The 22,337-nt window shown below is 36.4% G+C and overlaps 1 protein-coding gene across 1 annotated transcript in view; it reads left to right on the top strand.

Annotated features, from left to right (window-relative positions):
- The first annotated feature begins 3,750 nt into the window (after nucleotides 1-3,750).
- The window catches only part of LOC309399111 (cholesterol transporter ABCA5-like), a 78,542-nt gene continuing 59,955 nt past the window's right edge, over nucleotides 3,751-22,337 (top strand). The window contains exons 1-8 of the mRNA XM_081966609.1: nucleotides 3,751-4,153; nucleotides 9,370-9,482; nucleotides 11,202-11,406; nucleotides 13,151-13,312; nucleotides 14,267-14,364; nucleotides 17,029-17,258; nucleotides 20,519-20,660; nucleotides 21,598-21,786. Of these exons, the coding sequence (XP_081822735.1) occupies nucleotides 4,150-4,153; nucleotides 9,370-9,482; nucleotides 11,202-11,406; nucleotides 13,151-13,312; nucleotides 14,267-14,364; nucleotides 17,029-17,258; nucleotides 20,519-20,660; nucleotides 21,598-21,786 (1,143 nt within the window). The 5' untranslated portion in view covers nucleotides 3,751-4,149. The remainder of the gene's footprint in view (nucleotides 4,154-9,369; nucleotides 9,483-11,201; nucleotides 11,407-13,150; nucleotides 13,313-14,266; nucleotides 14,365-17,028; nucleotides 17,259-20,518; nucleotides 20,661-21,597; nucleotides 21,787-22,337) is intronic.

Below are 22,337 nucleotides of genomic sequence, written 5' to 3'. Positions count from 1 at the left end.
GTTGTTTAAGGTAGATTTCATCTTTTGATTGGAGAATATCCGAATGGAAGTAATTCTAAATGTGTGGGGAAAGGCCTTTATTTTAATCAACAAATTATTAAATTGCTGAAAAAACCTCCAATTTCTATTCATATTGGGAAGCCAGTTAATATGAACAAAATCAATGGCATGAGGCTGGCAGTGACAATAGCTGGCACAAGGAAAAACAAACAAAGCCTCTGGAAGCCTATCTTCCTCCATTAATGTTATTACAACAGACAGAACTGATTATGTTGATATATGAGGAGAGAATCTTTTTTATTGTCTGGGCTTGGAGGACCAGATTATTTGCTATTTTCAAACTGCTAATCAGTTGGTGGGATAATCAGCACAAAAACTCAAGAGTAATTTGCTTTCTGTAACTCTGGTAACCATCCTGTGTAGGCATCAAACACTTTCTTCAAACCATTAAGTTTTACAGAGATAATTGCTAATTGCTCAGACAAGGCTATTATAGTCTGAGCAGTTAACAGACAATGTTTAGCCAAAAATTCTGAAGGGAGCTGTATTCAGGAGGTATTATTTAACTGATCAGCTAGAATCTCATTGGAGGTGTAGAACCAAATATTAGCTTCAAAATTTGCAGTGTGCTTGCTACAGGCAATATTTTCCTGGAAGTCATCACTCCACAGGAATATGTCTCCCACATTACGAAGGGAGTTTGGTGTTTTGAAGCAGTTTGAATCTGCTTTCAGAATTCCAAGAGCTTAAATCTGCAGTTGAATTTTTTGAGGTAAGAAGGTAATAAATGATTATTTTGCTGCTTCTGCTGATTTTTAAAGTTCCAGGACTGCTTCTCTGCTTCTCTTTTTTCTTACTTATACAGCAGGGACTTTTAAATAAAGCTAATAAACTAAACAAAATATTAAGACAGATTATAATAAAATAAGGGATAAAGAGAGGGAAATAATAACAAAAGTCAAATAAAATAAGAGCTTGTATGGAACTTAGCATATTAAAGTACACATAGTTCAGTTCCTCCTTGGAAAAAAAACAGATGTTTTGTTATTAGTTTTATCATTTAGAATACATATTTCTGAGTGTCTGATGAAAGACAGAATTACTGAAGGACAACAGGGTGATGAAAGAGTTAGATAAAATGGATGTGGTAAAAAATGTAAAAAGTTAAGAAATTTGAGATAAGAATTTTATTATATGAAAGTAACTGTTTTACAAGTAATGAATATTTGAAAAATAGTAGAAAGTCAAAACAGCTATCATATTAATGCAATGCTTGGTTGTATTATTAAAATATATTTTGCCTATACGAGATTGAAATCTCTTTGAACGATGGTTGTATACTTGACAGATGTTTCTAGATTGTGATATTATGACCTATGATCTCCCAATCTGAATGCCTTTCATATATTTGGACTTCATTTCACAGAATTAGCCAATCCTAGAACCACATTTTAATTTTCGAGGCCTCTCCCCCCCCTTACAGCACAAAACAAAACAAAAGCATTTTTTTAAAAAAAAATAAGGTGTATTAATTTAATAAGTATATCCTTTATTTTTAATTATCAAATGCTAAAACCATCTATCTCCCAAACAGAAGATAAAATATTACAGGCAAAACATTACATACACTGTAATAAATATTCCTCATCTTACCACCTTTCCTTTAGTGACTGTTCAAAATTACAATGAAAAAAGTGACATGACAATTTTTCACACTTATGACCATTGCAGCATCCCCATGGTCCTGTGATCAAAATGAAGTATTTATGTATGTATTTATGATGATTCAGTGTCCTGGGGTCAATGTGATCACTTTTCGTTACCTTCTGACAAGCAGAGTCATTGGAGAAGCCAGATTCACTTAATAACTATGTTACTAACTTAACTGCAGCAATACACTTAACTATGGCAAGAAAGGTTGTAATATAGGGCAAAACTCACTTAATAACTTGCTTAGTAACATAAATTTGGACTCAATCCTGATAATAAATCGAGGACTACCTGTATGACAATTGAGCCCAAAATTTATGTTGTTAAGTGAGAATTTGTTAAGTGAGTTTTGTCCCATTTTATGACATTTACAACACAGTTGTTAAGTGAATCACTGCAGTTGATAAATTAGTAACATGGTTGTTAAGTGAATCTGGCTTCCCCATTGACTTTGCTTGTAGAAAGTTGCAAAAAGGGATCACATGAGACCCTGGGAGCCTACAATGGTCATAAATATGAACCAGTTGCCAAGCATCTGAATTTTGATCACATGATGTTGCAAAGATTGTAACTGTGAAAAATGATGTCACTTTTTTCAACGCCGTTGTAACTTTGAACAGTCACTAAATGAATGGTTGTAAACAGAGGACTATCTGTACTACCTTTTCCAGATAAAGAGACAAGGAAGCCAACACGGTAGAAACTTTTGTTTCAAGGTATTTTTGTCACTTATATTATAATTTATTGGATGTTATGAAGGACAGGTGGAAAACCTGTGACTTGTCAGATGTGGCAGAAGTCAACATGCTCCCCAGTGAATCCAGGGCTGCCAGGAGTTCAACAACATGCAGTAATCCACATGCTGTAATCCATTTATCAAGCCTCCGTCTTTATTTAGGAATAACCAATCCATTTACCTCCATGTGCACATAATCAGAAGGGCCCGTTATATGTACCCCCTTTTAAGGCTGCAATTGATCTTCTCGTTCACTCGAGCAACAACGGGTTTCAGTGAAGTCGACAGGCGGGATTTTTATTTTCGCTAGACACATCTAGGGCATCCGCATCGAGTGTTAAATCCCGTTTTCTGCTGAATCCTCTTCGGCGTACTGTACACACGAACTTCCGATGCCTCGTCGATTGCGAAGGAGAAACGTTTACCGGGGACACCTTCTTGATTAATTTTGAATTTTCTTTCGCGGTGCAGAACAACATTCCGGCACATTGGGGCAAGAGTTAGGAAGCAGCAGCTGTGGCGAACGTGACGATGGGGTGTGAAGAAACCGCCTTGTGAAGAAAGCTCTGTTTTGTGACCCAGGCTGGAACAGCGGCATAGTTAGCACTAGGTCCAGGCGCCATTCCTATTAAATAGAACTCTACAATTCCCCAAATATGTTGACAGCCTTTTGACGCCCTTTTTCTTCTTCTTTTGGCCGTCCTTTAGCTATTCCAGGGTTGGGAGGCGGAGACAGACAGACAGAGACTGGCTCTGCTGGCGGAAACCTGCTCCCTCCTCTCCTCTGAAGACCAAACAAAGCCGGAGCGACGGCTCCCCGGAGGGAAGGGGAGTCCTCGGCTGCTGCAATCCCTGCCGCCGACAGCTGCGCGGAGAGTAATGAAAGCGCTCTTCCCAGAGCTACGTTTAAGGCGGTTCGGCCTTTCTTTTTTGGTTTCGCGGGCGCCAAAAGGCCCGGGTTGACGAGGACCAGCCGCACCGACGCGCCAGCCTACCCACTGCGGCCAGGCGGCCTTGAGGTGAAGTTGGCTGCCTGGGTGGAGGCGAGGATGGGAATTGGGGGGGGAAGGCTGGGGATTGCGGCTGCTTTTTGCCCCGGGCCGGCGCGCGCCGCGGCGAGGCTGCGCGAGGTCCCCCCCCCCGCCCACCAGGAGAGCAGAGGGAAGGGGGAGGTCGGAGAAGGCGAGGCGTGAGGAGAAAGCAAAGGAGGCGGCGTGGGAGGGAAGGAAGGAGGGGGAGCAGAGGTGGGAGTCAACGCGGTATAAAGGCGGGAGAGATGCGGCACGGCGAGGGGGGGAAAGGAGGCGGCGGGTAGGCGAGGAACCAGAGGCTTCCCCGACGCCTTTTTGGGCTCGGCTCTCCAGGTTCAGCTTTGAATTGGGTGGCCGGCTCCTCAGCTGTGGGGAAACTGCGCGGGGGCGGCTGGGCGGCTCCTGAGGGGGCATCTAAGCCCGCTTTGCCTCTAGGAGAAAATGCACAAAAAAGACAGCGGGCTTTCGCTCCGCTTGGCCGCAGGTGTTTTAGCCCGGCGTGGTCAATTATTGAGGAGCTAATCAGCGAGAGCTGCGGGTGTCAGATGTCCCTCGCCTGTTGACCCACGACGCAGCGCCTGCTGTGGCGATTATGTGACAAGCTGTCTTTTTTTGGGTCGAGGTGTAGATCTCCGACTGCCTGAGACGGTGCCTATCTAAGTGAGGGGCTTCATGGGTGAGACATGGGGTGCTTTTCTCATTCCATTCTCTTTTCCTTGACTCTATTTACTCGCCTCAGAGCATCATTAAGGCTGTGTGGTTACATGTAAAAGTGATATTGTATTGCTAGCGACTGTGTAATGTATAGGGTACAGGTGGGGAAGTCAAAGAGAAAAGATCCAAACAACGAGAAACCTGAATAAACAATACCGTATCTGTTAGAGTAGCATTGTTGATCATGAGATGACAAATGGGACTTATTTGGTTTGTAGGGAATGAGTATGATTTGCTTCAAATAGATCCTAAGGCTATTCTGAACAAATCACTAGCAATTATGATACAGTTGCAGCAATTATCAAATATATAATTGCATACATTATGGACAAGAAAAGGGGTCTGTACTTAATTGTAGACAGGGAAAGGCCATCTTGTTTATTTGAGGATCAGTTACTATTTAAGGTTAATTTTCAGAGTAGTTAACTGAAAGATGCAAATATTTGGAAACTATGGGAGTTGAAGAGTTTGTTATTTAATTAAGAAACTGGGAGAAAGAGACTATAGCTATCTCCATCTCTTTTTCCCAATAGAGCATCAGATTTTGAATTATGCTGCACTTTCTTGTACCCAAAACACTGGTAGTATTTTCTGGAAGAGCAGAAAACACTGTAATTTAATATAATAAAATGTTTGTGAACATTCACTGTGAGACATTTAAAGTTCTTAAAAGGAAATTACAGATTTATTTTTAAAGTAACTGTTTATACCAAGAAAAAAGATGAAAAGCATAAAACAATAATAAGAGAACTTGATGTGAATGAAGGAGAACGCCAACTAAAGAACTGGCAGATGTATTGTATATACTAATAATACAAGTAGTCCTCAATTTACAACCATTCATTTAGTGACCAATGTTACAATGGCACTGAAAAAGTGACTTATGACCAGTTTTCACACTTAAAACTGTTGCAGCAATCTGGTGATCATGTAATCAAAATTTGGCCACTTGACAACTGGCATGTATTTTTGAATGGATGTTAAGAAGGATGTTAAGCTAAGTTGTCTCTCATTAGACTTCATACTACAAGATTGATTTTAATAACGGGCCTATAATCTTGACAAATTTAGAAACCTGTAACACACTCCTTTTAAGTGTGAAGGCTGCAATCCCATATACCTCCTCAGCATCCCCCTCTCCTGAGATACACATGGCGGCCACTCTCCAAGTGTTCTTGCAGGACCCTTAAGACTCTGGTGGCTCTGTCACCAAGTCTGGGTTAATATGTTTATGGAGCCCCTGTGATGCTGCTTGATTGTTATTTGTTCCTTGTCATGATTTTTATTTTATCTACTTTACTTGTATAATCTGATGATGTAAAGCCACCCAGAAACTTTTGGAGTGGGTAATCATAACACATCCAAATAATTATTTGTATGTAACCAGGACTAAGCTCTGTTCAATGCAGTAAAAACATGTGTAATAGATCCCTTGATCTGATAAGCACTTCTACTCAGAGTTTGAATTGAAAACGACTAAATTATTCCTATAAATTGTCATTGCCTGTTTACCTTTCTCTCTTCTTGTGAAATTAGGGAGGGAGATTATCGCTAGGCAGCTGAGGTTCTGAAATGTAAATTTTCTACCATAGTACACTACCATATTATGCCAATAAATATTTCAGGATTTAACATTTAAGTGTATAAATGTTTTCTGTATAAGCATTTTATCTGGAATTGGGAGGTGCTATGAGGCAAAAGTGCTTGTAATATGCCATGTTGTATAAACAATCTCAGTAGTGCAATTAGGGCAGAGCCTTGTGTAAATTCAGTTCTCTGTAGACTACTCAGCAGAAAGAACAAGAGGACTTGCCAATAGAGTGAGTTTATTTATTGAAGTAAATATATTTTACAATCTAAGGAGATCTCTCATAGTGTAATTACCAAAATGCATTTCTAAAAACAATTACTAAATTCAGCTTTCCTAAAAGCAAATACTAAATTGAACATCAGAACTATTTTGTTTTAATCTATGCCTATTTACATGTAGCATTTCTTAGATATTTTACTTTGACTGGATAACTATAGAAGTATGACCCTCTTGTCAGCTTGAACCTGATATGAAGGCTTGCTGCATGCTTATGCATATTTAAAAAGAATTTAAACCAATTGAAATCTAAGTACCTAATCCTTGTTAGGAGCAGATCACTTACAACAGTTTATTCTTTGGACTAGGATATAAGAGACCCACAGATGTAATGTTGTACTGTATAATCATTTCTTAATTCACTAAATCAATCCTGTTGCTAGACTAATTTTAGATCTACTCCTAGGTTATTGCACAATTTTTCATAAGATTGGTTTTACTAGCCTTTTTTGCAGACTTTAGAATAACTATTTTATTTGCTTAAAGTCTGTGGGAGAATTTGGAGCTTGTTTTTGATTAAGATATGTGGAAAAATACAGGCATGCTAAACTTCGAACAATTAGTTTGAAAATTGCTGTTCTTTTTTGGAGGGGAGCTATTTTAGATGGGTTAGATTTTTTTTTGGGCAATCATTACATATTGTCTCTTTGGTAATCTTTTCAACAAGCATTGCTTTGGCATGATACTGGAAGAGCAAAAACAATGTCATTCTACAGAAGCTTAGTGCAGGGGGCTCTCTATGAGTCATCATTCCTAGCTTCTCAGATAAACTTCAGTTGCTACTTTCTTAGCACTGGATCACTAAATGCTGAGGAGAGAAAATCTTCACTAGTGGTATCAATAATTCTGTGAAGGAGTAGATATAAAATTCACTGTGGGAAAAGAAAGGGTTTTCAAGTAATTTGGTCAAATTTCCCTGAGTTTTAAAAACTAATTATATGTTTCCATGATCTTTTAAAATTGTCTTTCTCCCTTTACCTTCAAATTAAATTCTGTATCTGTTAGCCTCTTGCAATTTCAGATTTTGTGATTAACTGGTATTTGAAATGTCCTGAAATAGTTATTTTTAGTTTGTTTTTTAATTTTTAAAACATACAGTAATAAAGTAAAAATACTATTTTTGAATACATTGGTTTTAATAGATATTTCAGTCAGGCACAACAATACAACACTATCAGCTCAAGTTTCAGTGTTAATTTACATGTGTCATAATATTCAGTTTATTTCTAACAGGCTTCATACAATATGTTATCTCATGCTTAGTGCCATTGCTGCCCCTCTTTATTTAATAAAGATAAACGATTGAATGCTTTTATTTCAGTACAGTATAGTACTATATTTCAGTATAGTGCAGTTTTAAGCTGTGATCATTTCTACCTCAAGAAGAGATACCTTTCAAAATGTTAGCATTTATTGTTTTCTACATTGCTAAGAAAATAGTCATTACCACTTAGTATTTTCAGTAGAAAACCCTTTAACCTTGTCTAAATGAATTATGTGGTAGTAGATTCTAACAGAGAAAGAAGGCCTGCTAGATTAGATTATGTGCTTTTGCAAGATTATGTGCTCTTCAATAATCTTAACATTTGAGAATAGATGTAGATCTACATCTTTGAATCTACATCTAGGCTGTGAATATTTGGATTTAGATAAACATAATAATTACAGTTGTACATAATGAAGCTGAATATCATGAATATAGCGCTGACAAAGAGCTGCAGCACTGCAAAGGATCATTCTCAGCATGTTCATATAGATATTACATAACATGGGTGACCAGAATTTGATAGATGATGGCCAGCATCATCTTCTGATAACAATTAAAGAGATAAGAGCTGAACTATTGCAACCAGTTGATTCATGCACTCCAAAATGACACCATGATAAGTCAGCTCCACCACCACCCCTTTCCTGGAGGTTATTCCATAAGGTGATCAAAGTTCTCTCTTTGTCAAATCTAGTTCTAAAATGCAGTCTGAAAAATATTGTAGCAACGTTTGAATCTGTAACAACTATACATTTTTTAAAGAGTGTTTTTCCTTCAAACTCTGAATGTTCATTTAGGCTGTAAATTCTCACTCTTTCACCCAGTTTCAAAAATGGCATTCCTATCAGAGACTTGGAAACATGAACATAATTTGAGCAGCATCAGTTGCAGAAAACTAATGCAATAAAATGTATTTAATTTGTAAATCCTATTTTTTATTATACATAAGAGTAGTCTGATTTCCACATTTTGTATTTGAATATTGCCTTTTATGCTTAATGTTGCAATGTTATCAGTTGAAACTGGCTGGTTCACACACCCATGCTCAATTGCATAATGGCAAAAAAAGGGGAAAATATCAGATTTTATTTTATCTAGCATTATTGCTATTGCAAATAACAAATATGAAATTGTGGTCAATAAAATGCAGGTACTTTTGAATAATAGTTTAAAAGCAAAACAAAAAATTTGCCATGAGAAACTTTGGGAGATTGTTTAGTACTACAGTGAGTCATATAATTTGTTTTTTTTAAGAGTTAATTGGTCATATTAATCATCATTTAGGATTTGGATAAATTCAATTTTAATAATAAAAACTGAAAACAAATAGCAAGTGTATATATCCCAGGCTTTATCAGAACATGTTAAACTAATACTTTATTTGCAATTAAGAAGATGATACAAGTAGTCTTTGACTTAACAATCACAAGTGGGGTTGCAAATTCCATCACTAAGTGATCTGGTCGTTAAGTAAGTCATGCCTGATTCTACATCCTTTTTTGCCACAGCTGTGAGTTATTAAGCAAATCTGGCTTTTCCCATTCACTTTGCTATTCAGAAGCCTACGAGTAGGTCACAGATGGCAATCAGGGGACCCCAAGCATGCTACAACTGTTGTAAATAAATGCCAGTTGCCAAGCATCTGAATTTTGATCATGTGACTGGGTGCACTGCAATAGGTGTAAGTGCAAAGATCAGAGACTTTTTTCAGCACTGTTGTAACTTTGAAATGAATGGTCATAAGTCAAGGATTGCTTGTCCTGTATTTAGAGCAGCAATAAATCTGCAAGTCTGACTTCCTAAAATTTATCTGAGAGGCATTTCGATTATCATCCTGTACCTGCTTGATATCACTTAAAGATAATTAATAGTTTATGTAGGATTTGTTTTTAGATGGTGAAACCTATATTAAAGAAATGTATCCATTTAATATATTGATTAGTAATATAATTAAGTATAGTGAATGATACTATGGTTAAAATAAATTAATTGACTTAAAAGGGGCATACATTTAAAAGATGCATGTAATTGTTTTGCTTTTCAGATGCAAAAATGTCTACAGATGCTTCAAGACAAAAAGGAGTGTGGCGACAAACAAGAACTCTTCTTTATAAGAATTGCTTAGTTAAATGGAGAACCAAGAAGAGTAGTGTTCAGGTCAGTTGATCTGCAATTTTCTAAGGTTTGAAGAAATTAAAAGATGAATCTTTTGAATGTTTTTAAATAATTGTTAATGATAATAGTTTTATATATTTATTTTTGTTTTAATTGTGCTGTCCAGAGTCACTTGTTTGTGAGATGGGCAGTGATATAAATTACGGTAGCTAAATAAATCATTTTGTTCATTGATTTGAGCTGTGTTTAAAATTTTTACATCAGAATTATTCTTAGGCTTCTATGCCATGATCTTATTAAGGACATGCTTCCTGAGATATTTTAATTGGAGAACAAATAATTCCATTTGCAATAACAATAGATAGATTAAGATACTATATTTTAATCCAAGAAATTATCATGAATTATCAGACTCTATATCTCAGAAAAACATTAAAAGTTTAAGATGTACCACATCAAAAAGGCTTTTTCTACATCCAGTGAAGCAACTACTACACAATCTAGTTTTTCTGATTTTACTTTTAAAATATTAATCAGTAGTCTAGTATTATCTGAAGCTTATTCTTTAGTAAAAGGCTTAGTCTTTTATCAAGCCAAATTGTGAAAAATGAATTATTGTAGGTAATATATTATGTTTCTGAATGCCAGAACTACAAGCTGGTTTTAAAGAAATCATGGATTTGCTCATACCTTTCTACAGAATTTCTACAGGCTTCAATATTACTTACATAATCTTCACAAAAAAAACAACAGGGTAGCATTCAAATATCATTCAAAAACATTTTTATATACCACCAGCAATATGAGAATAAAAATCTCAATATATACTATATGTTATAGAATTCTACTGGATTAATCATGTGGACCAAGGGCTTTATCTCTTTTCATATCTGTTGGAATAAAAAATAAAAATAGATTAAGATACTGATACATATACTGGAGTGTAAAGAATATCATTTTGCTTCATTAGATTTAGCATATCCATTTTTGTTGGGCACAAGGTATGGATTGTAACTCCAGTTTTTTTGTTAGGGATGTTTAAAAATGAAAATTAAGCTCTTTCAGCAATATTGCACTTAGACACTGGGATTGTTGTTCATTTCCTGGGGTCAAGTATGTAATTGTGACTGAATAATGCATGCTGAAACGTTACATTCATATTAGTCTTAGCCTTATGACCACACTGAAATAGCAATATGTGTGAAGTTTTTACATGCGATTATACTTGTTTAATTATTAATGATCTGTTCTATCAAACATTCATATTTGCCAGGGAAAATATGGATGCTAAGACTATAAGCAGGGCATGAAACTGCATTTTGTATATCTTTTTAACATTAGATGACCTCATGTTCTATTTTAATTTCATAAGTATACTAATTTAGCAAACTCTGCCTGCTCTGCTGGCCAATCAAATTTGTTGTTGCCAGAGTTTAGATGTTATCTTTGAGTCTCTACTGCCCAGTAAGTGCCAGTTAAATCAAATCCCATCCTGCTAGAGAGTGGAAATTAACCCTGTCCCATCTTCAGCTCTAGATTTTGAAAAAGTCTAGATTTATGTTATTCAGAGAAAGCTTCTCTCTCATCACATGGGGAATAGTAGGCAGGATTACTGAATGCTATACAAATATCCAGATATGTAATGTTTAAATACTGAAATAACAGATTTTTAAGAAGACTCTCTGTTTCGGTATTATAAATAGCTATAAGTGGTTGTTTCTGGGTCTTACCCATTTTAACATGTTGGTTTTATTTGTGCAGGAAATACTGCTTCCACTTTTCTTTTTATTCTGGCTAATATTATTGAGCATGATGTACCCAAATAAGAAATATGATGAAGTGCCTGATTCTGATCTTTATTCAGTGGATCACTCTAGTATTTCTGAGTTTGTTGTTGGCTACACACCAGTAAACAATGTGACGAGAAAAATCATGCACAAAATGTCTGCAGAATATTTTACAGAAGGTATTATATACACACACTTCTGTTCTCCCAAATGTTTATATTTTTTCTTGTATTTGCTAGGAAGATGCAGTTAGAAAAATAGATTAAACATGTTATTTTCATATAATTGCATTCATGTTATTTCATATTAAATATTTATAAATATTCTTTTATATTAACACCCATTTGTTTATTTTTGTTTTCCTTCTAAAGCTTATTCTCGTAATATGCCTCTTACTGGTGTCCCAAATGAATCAATCATCCTATACTCTCTTTGAGCCATTGAAGTTCTTGTGATTGGACTGGGATACAAATGTGATAAATACATAAAATTAATAATAAAAGCTGTATTCTAACGTATTTGATAATAGAAAAGAGGTTCCGAGGCTGCAGATCCAAATTTCACCTAGGGTCCAGCAAGTGCCATGTGAACAAAACAAATCGATTAATGCCCCCTAACAGCAAGGACCAGAACCACTGGATATGTATCCAATGGAGCTAAACCTCATCTGACTGGGCACTGGCCAGGACAATGGTTCTTATATCTTTGTTCCTCATGATGAAAGAATCTGGTTATAATGCAGTCTGTGTTGAAAACCCATGCCTTTTGAGGACAGGTAGTCCTCAATGTATGACCGCAATTGAGCCCAAAATTTCTCTTGCTAAGTGAGATAGTTATTAAATGAATTGTGCCCCACTTTACAACTTTTCTTGCCACAGTTCAGTGATTCACTGCAGTTGTTGCTTGTCAGAAGGTTGCAAATGGTGATCACATGACCTCAGGACTGCAACTGTCATAAATAAGAGTCAGTTGCCAAGTGTTTGAATTTTGATCATTAGACCATGGGGATGCTGCAATGGTCATAAGTGTGAAAAACGGTCATAAGTCACTTTTTCAGTGATGAAACTTCAAACACTCACTAAATGAACTATTGTAAGTCAAAGACTACCTGCACACAGAATTCTATTCTATAGACCAGCGATGGCGAACCTTTTTTGGCTCGTGTGCCATAAGTGGGGGGAGCGCAGGGGGGTCGTGTGTAGGCATGCTGCACCCATAATAATGTGTGACCCCCCAGTGCGCATGTGCGCACTACAGGTGCGACCACCCCATTTTGTGCATGCTTTTTTTGCCCTCCCCAGGCTCCTGAGGCTTTATAGGAGGGTCGTTTTGAGCGCCCCGAAGGCTTGACGGACCTTCAGGACGCTTCCCTGAAGCCTCCAGAGCAGTCAAAACGACCCTCCGAGCAAACCAGAAGTCCATTCCTGAACTTCCGGTTTGCCCGTAGGGCCCATTTTTTGTGCTCCGGGGGGGGAGGGGGGCTCTTTTCGCCCTCCCCAGGCTTCTATAAATGCTCTGGAGTCTGGAGAGGGCGAAATATGCTTTAAAAAAGGGTGAACTCAGCTTGCCAGCACGCACATGCACACTGGCCAGCTGACAGGACAGCACCTCGCGTGCCCTGTCAAATGGCTTCGCGTGCCACAGGTTCGCCATCACTACTATAGACCTAAACTGATCCTCTCAAAATAAGTTCTGTATTTTGCAAGTATACATACTCTATGCATTTAAAAAATCCCACATTTTTAACAAGAGACTTAAAAATTTAATTTGACATCAGTACCTTCAGATATACTTTACGCTGAATGTTATATGTAAAAAAAATTATATGGTTAATAAATGAGATAGTTATAGATATGTTTGCACTTGTATTGGTACAAAGAATCGGAGATGAAAATAATGAGAAGAAATACTTTTCTTTTATAGGAATCACTACTGAAGAATTTCTAACTGAGCAAGAAATGCAAGAGGCTTTTTTTCGTGGTCCCTGGAACTTTGTGGGTGTAATTTTTAAGGATTCTATGTCCTATCAACTTAGATTTCCTCCTACAAAAGTTCCTGTTTCTGCAATTCATGTGGAATCAAGAGGTATTTAAATATATATATCAATATTTGATTTTTCTCAGACATAGGAGTGATCTTTTGTAAAATTATGTTTATAATTTATTACTCAATTTACAGAATTACCATACTTTTAGATACTTATGCATAGATTCCATATGTATTTTAAAAATATTCCTATTTTGTTACCAAAAAGGCATATAGTCATTCAATATACTGCAAATGGAGATTATATCTGCTGGACATTTAATTTGAAGTCAGTTTGCTCCACCAAATGGTTTGATTTGATGTGTCTGAATCAGTTTAGAAAATCAGATAAAATTAACTTGGTTTTCTGAAGCCTTTAGAATTGCTTAATTGAAACGATGATCCCAAACTGATTGAATGTTGGAATTAGATTCACAAACCCTTAATGATTTTAGTTTTAATTATATAAACAGCATAAAGATATAAATGTAACTTATGCCATCGATTGGAAATGAAGATTTGTAGAATATGATGCTTTACTATATAAAATAAAAAAAATGTCTAATACTGTGATATTATATTTGTAATCCTTCCATATGCGTTTAGAAGATGTACATGTTTTAAATGTTTCAGGATGAACTCGCTTTCTTTACATGTATATCTTTTATTTTTCACTAATAAAGATACTGTAGTACAGCTTCAACTATGAATGACTGTAAACTTTAAAGAAGAAGAATATATGCTGCTAATATTTTTGTCTTAATTTCATTATGGTTTTTTTATGAGTGCCTATTTGGAAGAAGGCTATATTAAATATCAGTTTCTTTTCTCATATATTTTATATGAAATCTTATATCCTAGTATGAAACTATAGATCAATTTATTCATGCCAATATGATAACAACTTAGTTGAAGATAAAATAACTTTTTCCATTTATATGGCAGAAACATTAGCCTATTTTTGATGTGGAATAGTTAGATAGCAAAAAAAAGTTTTTTTAAATTTTTTTACAGCCAGTTGTCCAAATCCTTCCAAGATATGTGAAGCTGAAACCTACTGGCGGTATGGATTTACAGCTCTCCAGATCTGCATTGATGCAGCTATTATTAAGGTAAATATAAATGATTAGCATACAACTCAATATTTCTTTGTATTAGTCAAAATACAATATAATATTTATTTATTTTTTATATACGAAAATGCTTTATCCAAGTGAGCAGTTAAGCTATGCAGTGATCTGAATTTGAGAAAAATACAGTAGGTAATTTGGAACACAGAGCATTTTTTGAGTGGTCCTTAATGCTATATTTGATTGAAAAAATGTTTCCAAGTCAAATTTGTCTATCAAGTCTTGATATTATGGTTTTCTCTTCAAATCTAGACAGTGCACAAGCTAATTGAGTCCCTGTAATAGTCACCTAAGTGTTTGACTGAATTTTGAATTAATGTTCATAATTAATAGCTGAATATGAAATTCTTTTGCTTGAGATGCTACATGAATGTAAACAAAGTATATTTTGGATTTATATTTTCACCAGAAATATATATATATAATTGTGTTTCCTTGTATTGACTGTTTAATTCATTATGCAGTTACAATAAGTCATTGTTGATAGTTGGGGACAATAGGATTATCTGTCTCTTCAGGCATCCTCCAACTGTGCACTGACCAGGACTTTTAATTGAATCCATCCACCTTGTTGCTGTTTATCTTCTGATTCTTTTTACTTCTGCCTTTCCCAAAATTACATTTGCATAATATGTTCAGAATATAATAGCATTAGCACTTAGAGTTATATCCGTTTCGCAGTGCTTTACAGACCTCAAGTGATTTACAGAGACAGCAAATTGTTCCCAACAATCTGGATCCTTATTTTACCCATCTCTGAAGGATGGAAGGCTGACTCAACCTTGAGCTAATGAGAATTGAACTGCTGGCAGATGGCAGAATTAGCTTGCGCTGCTGCATTCTAACCACTGCACCACCACGGCTGTTAATAATTTGTGCCCAATCCTGTGTGCCTCCTTTGGATTGACTTGATCTATAATATTTTTGTTTTGTTTTGTTTTTGCTATTGATAGTATTTCCAAAGTCTTGTCAGTACCACAGTTTATTCCATTCCACTTGGAAACCATCCAGACCAGGAACCGAACCATTTTGCAATGATTGGATCAGTTCCAATGCTTCTTAAATAAAGTGGCACGAGCTTTCAAAACATCAATGTTACTTTGTGATATTGCTGAATATTTATCTGACTCATAAAGAGATTAATATATTAATTACCACTGATTCAATTTATAAAACGACTTCTAAAAAAGGGGGAAAACTGATTATTAAAAGCTTCTGAATCTAACAACTTCTGCCTATCAACTACAACAATTTCAGAAATTAAATTCTATTGGTTCTTTTGCTTCAAACAATGTGCCAATAGTTTAATAGCTTTTTAACCTGATTACCAGTAATTGAAATTCAGTCTCCTCAATCTGATCAACCTAAAAATCACTGGGCAGCAACTGGACTAATATAAATGTATTAGAAAGTTGATTTATAGGTTTTTTTTTGCCTAATCTAGTAGGTGTTCTTTAACCAGGTTTTCTATCCCTTGATATAGAGCATTTTTATCTTAATGTCCTATTTTATTTATCCCACTTCATTCTAAAATTTGAGCAGTCAATAGAAAAAAACAGAAATATATATATAAAATAAACCAGACCGCCTTTGTTAAACTTAAAATACTTTGCGTAGAGATATAAAATAGATACCATTTTTTTCGGAGTATAAGACGCACCTTTTTCCTTCAAAAAAGAGGCTGAAAATCTGGGTGGGTCTTATACATCGAATACAGCATTTTTTGCCTCCCGAAGCCCCGCCCCTTCACCAAAATGGCCGTGCATAGCCTTATGGAGGCTTTCAGAGAGCTCCTGGGGGCTGGGGAGGGCAAAAATGAGCAAGAAATGGGCTGTTTTTTGCCCCCCCCCCAGCCCCAAGAGCACTCTATAATCCTCCATAAGTCTATGCATGCAATTTTTTGACAAAAAAACGGGGCCGTTTTTTGCTCGTTTTTGGCCCCTCCACCCCGCAGGAGCACACTGCAAGCCCCCCCACAAGGCTATTCAGGCCTTTTTAACAAAAAAACCGGACCCATTTTCGCGAAAAACGGGCTGTTTTTGGGAGGTTTGGAAAGTGCAAAAACTTTTCCCCCCTTTCGGAAAGCTCTTTAGTTAAAGTGATTGATGAGAATTAGATTGATCAAGTGCTGTGCCAGCAGAAACAAAGTCTTAGGTGCTGCAGATTGTCAGTGATTTCTTTGTCCAGCACATGGATAAATACATCTGGAAACATCTACCTACCTACCTATTCTCTCTCTCTCCCTACCTATCTACTGTATTTCTCTCTCTTTCTATTTCTCTCTCTCTATCCCTCTCCCTACCTACCTACACCGTCTCTCTCTCTCCCTACCTACATACTGTATTTCTCTATTACTCTCTCTCTCTATTTCTCTCTCTTTCTATCCCTTTATCTACCTACCTACCTACTGTCTCTCTCTCTCTCTCTCTCTCTTTCCCTCTCTATCCCTCTACCTACCTACCTACTTTTTTAAAAAAAATGCCTCTTCAAAACCTTGGTGCGTCTTATACTCCAGTGTGTCTTATACTCTGAAAAATGTGATAAATTAGGTCTGTCGTAAATTGTTTTACAGCTTTGGATATACTGTTTCTTTATTAGCAGAAGCTATTCCAAAAGCTGGTTTTAACAGTCATTTTCTTTTTTCAGCTGAAGACCAATCATTCAGTTTTAGAAGAACTGGAACAAACAAAAGCTGTCATGATGGGGGAATCTGCTATTTTGGAAATAGATTATTTTCCTCGTGCCATCATTCTGATTTATTTAGTGATTGCCTTTTCGCCTTTTGGTTATTACTTGGCAATCCATATTGTGGCAGAAAAAGAGAAGAAATTAAAACAATTTTTAATGTTAATGGGTCTTCATGACACTGCCTTTTGGTGAGTAAGTTCCTTAGTTCTTCATTGTTAAACAACCGCAGCAGTTCTTGTTCAGTTATACAGTTTGAAAGAAAAGGTACAACATCTTGATTGTGGCTCAAAATGAAAAAGTCTATAGAAAATATTTCAGGCTGCTCTCAAACATTCCTAGACTATTTCTTAGTTTGGATAGATATGGCTACCTTGTGATATATTTTGAACACTGAGCTATGTGAAGAATCAGATGCAATTTTGAAAATAAAAGTGACACTTGAAATGTTTGCAGTCTTTGGTCACAATTATATCATCACTGGCCTATCAACACTGTGTATATATGTTAACGGAGTTACTTTGTAAACAGGTACAAAGTTAATTTAGAGATGTCTCTTTAAATGTAAACTGCTTTTCTGGATTGATACTGTTATGCTGAATGCTTGAAAAAACTGACATGCTTGTGTACAGATTCTCAGTTTAAATTTCGGGTGCATATGCATGACAAAGCTTTAAATTGGCAGATATAAAGAGGATGCATGAAGCACTTGATTGGTGGAACTGCAGATGCTTTTCTTACCCCCCCCGCCCCCTCCTTTTTAAAAATGTAATTAATATGATAAGAGTTGTTTAGTTTTCTTCCTCTGGAAAATTTGGGGGCAGTCTAGTTTAAAAAAAGAAATATGTCCATTGACAGCTAGCTTTTCCTCTAAATAACATTACCAGAAATTTTAGTACCACACTTGTGTTCATTTTCCCTCCCTTCCTCCCTCTCTTTCTCATTAAATAGTATGTTCAAAGAATAATTAGCATTCTTGAAGGATTTACACTAGTTATCACAAAGCCTAGTTTTAAACAATCTTTTTTTGAAATTTCTTAAACAAAGGAATTCCATAAACAAATTCCTTAAAGTGGAAAAAACTTATATTAGAAACATTTCTGCATATTTTAAGGCAAAATTGCGCACGCACACACACACACACACACACACCCCTTAGACTTATATACCACTTCACAGTGCTTTGCAGCCTTCTCTAAGCGGTTTAGAGTCAGCATATTATCCCCAATAATCTGGGTCCTCATTTTACTGATCTCAGAAGGATAGATGGCTGAGTCAACCTTGATCTGGTCACAATCGAACAGCCTGCAGAACTGCATTCTAACCACTGTGCTACCATGGCTCTTTTATATGTTAGAGATACATAGAAAAATACATTTGTATTCTTGTGAATTTAGAAGCATCTTGAACTGATGAAGCAAGATAAAAAAGAAAATTTTGGGAAATTCAATGAACTTTATTTTAAGATACTATAGAAGGATTTTTCCAGAGCAATGACACTTTGTGTAAAGGGCAGGTCTTAAGGTATTCCTCTATTTTCTTGAAAAATCCCCATAGTCATGAAACAACTGCCATGTAATTAAAATTTGTTCTAATATTATTGCTGCTTCCTCTGTTGGGGTCAATGCTGACTTTCGATATTAGAGCTGTGCGGTGTTTTGGATATGTTTTCCAAAGGCTGTTTTAGAATATGCACAGGTATGAAAGTAGTGGCTAACTCTTTGAGACAATAGCATCTTTTCCCAAGAAGATAGTTTGCAAACAAATTCTTGTTCCTGTGCTTTTTCAGTCCACCGTCCCCTTGGTGCTACAAACTGATCCTCAGTGCCCCCCACCCAGTGGTGGAATTCAATTTTTTTTACTACTGGTTCTGTGGGCGTGGCTTGGTAGGCATGGCTGGGGGGTCATGTGACTGGGCAGTTTGCACGATGGAAGGAAGATAGTAACAGTAAAATTCAAAACTAACAATTAATTGCACATTAAGCGGCCCATGTCTGCGGCGGGCTCAGGGAGCACACATGTTCCGAGCCGTGGCGCTCGGTCTGGACAGGGGAGGGGAGGGAGGGAAAAAGCCCTGAGCGATGTGTGCCTAGCCGCCGCGTGGGAGCGGCTCAGTGTCTTCCGATTTAGTTGTTTTGACTCCCCCCCCCTCTGCTCGGTTGCACGCTCTCTGTATGTTTTTCCTCTTCCCCCCCTCTCTTTTGCTGGGCGGTGGTTGAGGCTGCTGGCAGTTAGGATCGATTCTGCTCTTGCTTAAGTCGCTGCGGCGGACAGCAGCAGCAACGAGAAGCAGCAGTGGTAGTATCGAGTAGATCAACGAAGAAGGGGCATTTATGGCAGGCTGGCCAGCTGAAGCTGTAGGCTCAGCGCGGCTCCTCTGCCGCCTGCCACCCCCCTTGCCTCTTAGCGCCTCCCTAAGTCATCCCACTGCCCCCAGAAGGCGGTACCGCCCACTTTAGGAACCACTGCTCTAGAGCAGCGATGGCGAACCTTTTTTGGCTCGCGTGCCACAAGTGGGGGGAGCGCAGGGGGGTCGTGTGCTTTAAAATGGCTTTTAAAAACGATGAAGTCGGCTGGCCAGCGCGCGCATGCGTGCGCTGGGCAGCTGACAGGGCAGCGCCTCGCGTGCCCTGACAAATGGCTCCACGTGCCACCTGCTCTAGAGCATCTTTTCGGAATCACATCCAAAATACTTTGGAGTCCTACTAGATACCTACCGGTTACTTGCCTAGATATTTGCAAAGCTTTTGTCTTTTGTATTAACAGTGTTGCAGAGTTATGTAATTCTTCATGTTAGGTTGCATGAATGTAACACCTCTGTGTTCCTATTAGTGGGCTACCTAGACACATTGATAACATTCACTAAACCAATTTCTTATGAACACAATTTGTGCAACAAATTGGAATAGTTTGGTTTACACATAATACTGTCTGTGGACATGCCAAGAGCAAGAGGTTTTCAATTAAAAACGTTTTGTTTAAAGGGGACTAACCCAGTTTTATTGCCACCAAGAATTACTTGATGAAATGGGCAGCTATATAAATTGGATGGATGGATGATAATGCTCACAAAAAGATTCATTTTTTAATTGCATGATTGCTTTTTGAAAGAGCTAGAACATGGATTAACAATAATGGCAGTTATAATGTTATCTATGATACCACTGAATTATGTTCTTTGAATCCTCAATTTAAAAAATACCTAGGTCACCGTCTTTCCAGATAACAAAATATTGTAAAATATCTGTTGCTACATTAAACACCACAAGATTTCTGCCTTTTACATTTGCTAAATTTATTTTTTTGATGTCTGCAACATTGTGCAAAATAGCATGATGGTGCCTGCTGCCTGAAAAGATTGCTGATCTTTGAAGCAGAGGTAAGTTATCTTTGTGTAGTAATACTTACAGCTTTGAATTCATGAATCTTCATTGTATGTTTTCTTTTTTAGGCTTTCTTGGGTCCTACTGTACACCAGTCTGGTATTTGTCATGTCTCTTCTTATGTCGGTCATTGCAACGTTCTCGTCGCTTTTCTCCAAAAGTAGCAGTTTTGTGATATTTCTTCTTTTTTTCCTGTATGGAATATCTTCCGTAAGTGTTTGGGTGTACGTGTGGTCAGTGTTACTATATTGTGGTTACCAGTTATGTTTTAGAGTCTTATTTGACCTACATATGCAATTTGCTACTGCTGTGGTTTTCTTTTCACTGAATGATAGCTGGCAAAGGTCTGATGCAGTTTTATTTGCTTAGATAGCTTAACAGATGTTTCTTATTTTGTTTTGAGTATATTTTCTGATTTACCTGTTTTCTGTCTTCAGAAACAATTTGTGATGATTGCAGGCATCACTATTAATAGCAAATATTTATGTAGTCCAAAATGCACTAATATTGAAATTATATTAATAACATGACATTATTATATGAAAATATAAGTACGTGATCTAGCTTTTTATTTGTTTCTGGTCTGGTTCTGTATATTGAATTTGTTGTCCATTCTTACAATGGAACAGTTGTGCAAATTATATAATCAGCACATTGCTATTCTCATTTTTAATTATTTACACATCAATTAACAAAACTAAATATACATAGAATGTCATGATTTCAGTTGTCTCTCAGTCACTGACATTCTTGAACTGGAAAGGGTTCTGTTTGGAAAGATAATTTGTCCTTGAATACAGTATTATTTTTTCAACTCACAATGAAAATATATCTTGCCTTTAGGAGAATTCTTTTATATATTACATTTTATATTTTTACTTATACGTTCAATAAAATTGAATATTGCAGTCTATGAAAACCAGGTTATTCTAGAAATTTAGAAATACCTTGATCATCTCTGACTTTTAAATCCTTTGGCCACCCCCAAAACATACAATTTAAAAATTAAAAAAAAATCCAATGAAAACAATTGGTATGTTAAATTTAAATGATTGTAATTATTGCAATATCAACATAGAGATCATCATTTCAGCATTTTACTGTAAAGTTTCTAACGCATTGAAATAATTGTTTCTTTTCTGTTTAGGTTTTCTTTGCATTCATGTTGACTCCTCTTTTCAAAAAATCAAAACATGTTGGTACAGTTGAGTTTTTGTCAACCCTGGTTTTTGGTATTGTGGGTCTGACAATTTTCCTGGTAGAGGATATTCCAAAATCCTTTGTGTGGCTGGTAAGCCCTCTGTGTCAATGCACATTTTTAATTGGCGTTGCACAGGTTAGTAAAATATATTATTTGTATATTGCTATACAACTTTTTACGATTCAGATCCCATCTATAGACACTAGTGAGAGAAAGGCAGACATAGATACAATATTTGCCTTGTTCTATACTTGCAGTAAACATGTTATTTGCTTGTTGCTATTTTCTTTATCAGTTAAAAATACTTTTTAAAAAAATCAAGGATTGATTTCTGTAACATACCAATACTTTTAGAATAGGAATTGAAAGATACCAGATTACTGCTTAATATTTTTTTCATAAAGAGTCATGAGTTTATATGACATATCAGATCAAAAAGTAAGTTTGCAATATAGTCAGGTTTTGAAATTTGCAATAAAAAATGTGGATCAACAGGACAAAAGACTATGACCATTTGAAAACATGGTGATACTTATATGTGCAGTAAAATGTGTGCTTGTTTTTAATATGTATTAATTGCCTGAGTTTGAAGATAAGAATGAACTTTAGAAATATTAAAATTAGTATGAGTAAAGCTAATTATAAAAGTAAACAATAAACAAGCTGTATCCAAAATACCCAACCTA

The sequence above is a fragment of the Natrix helvetica genome (genome assembly GCF_964273705.1).
Source record: "Natrix helvetica genome assembly, chromosome: 1".
Classification (NCBI taxonomy): domain Eukaryota; kingdom Metazoa; phylum Chordata; class Lepidosauria; order Squamata; family Natricidae; genus Natrix; species Natrix helvetica.
This window is presented reverse-complemented; position numbering and strand designations above follow the sequence as displayed.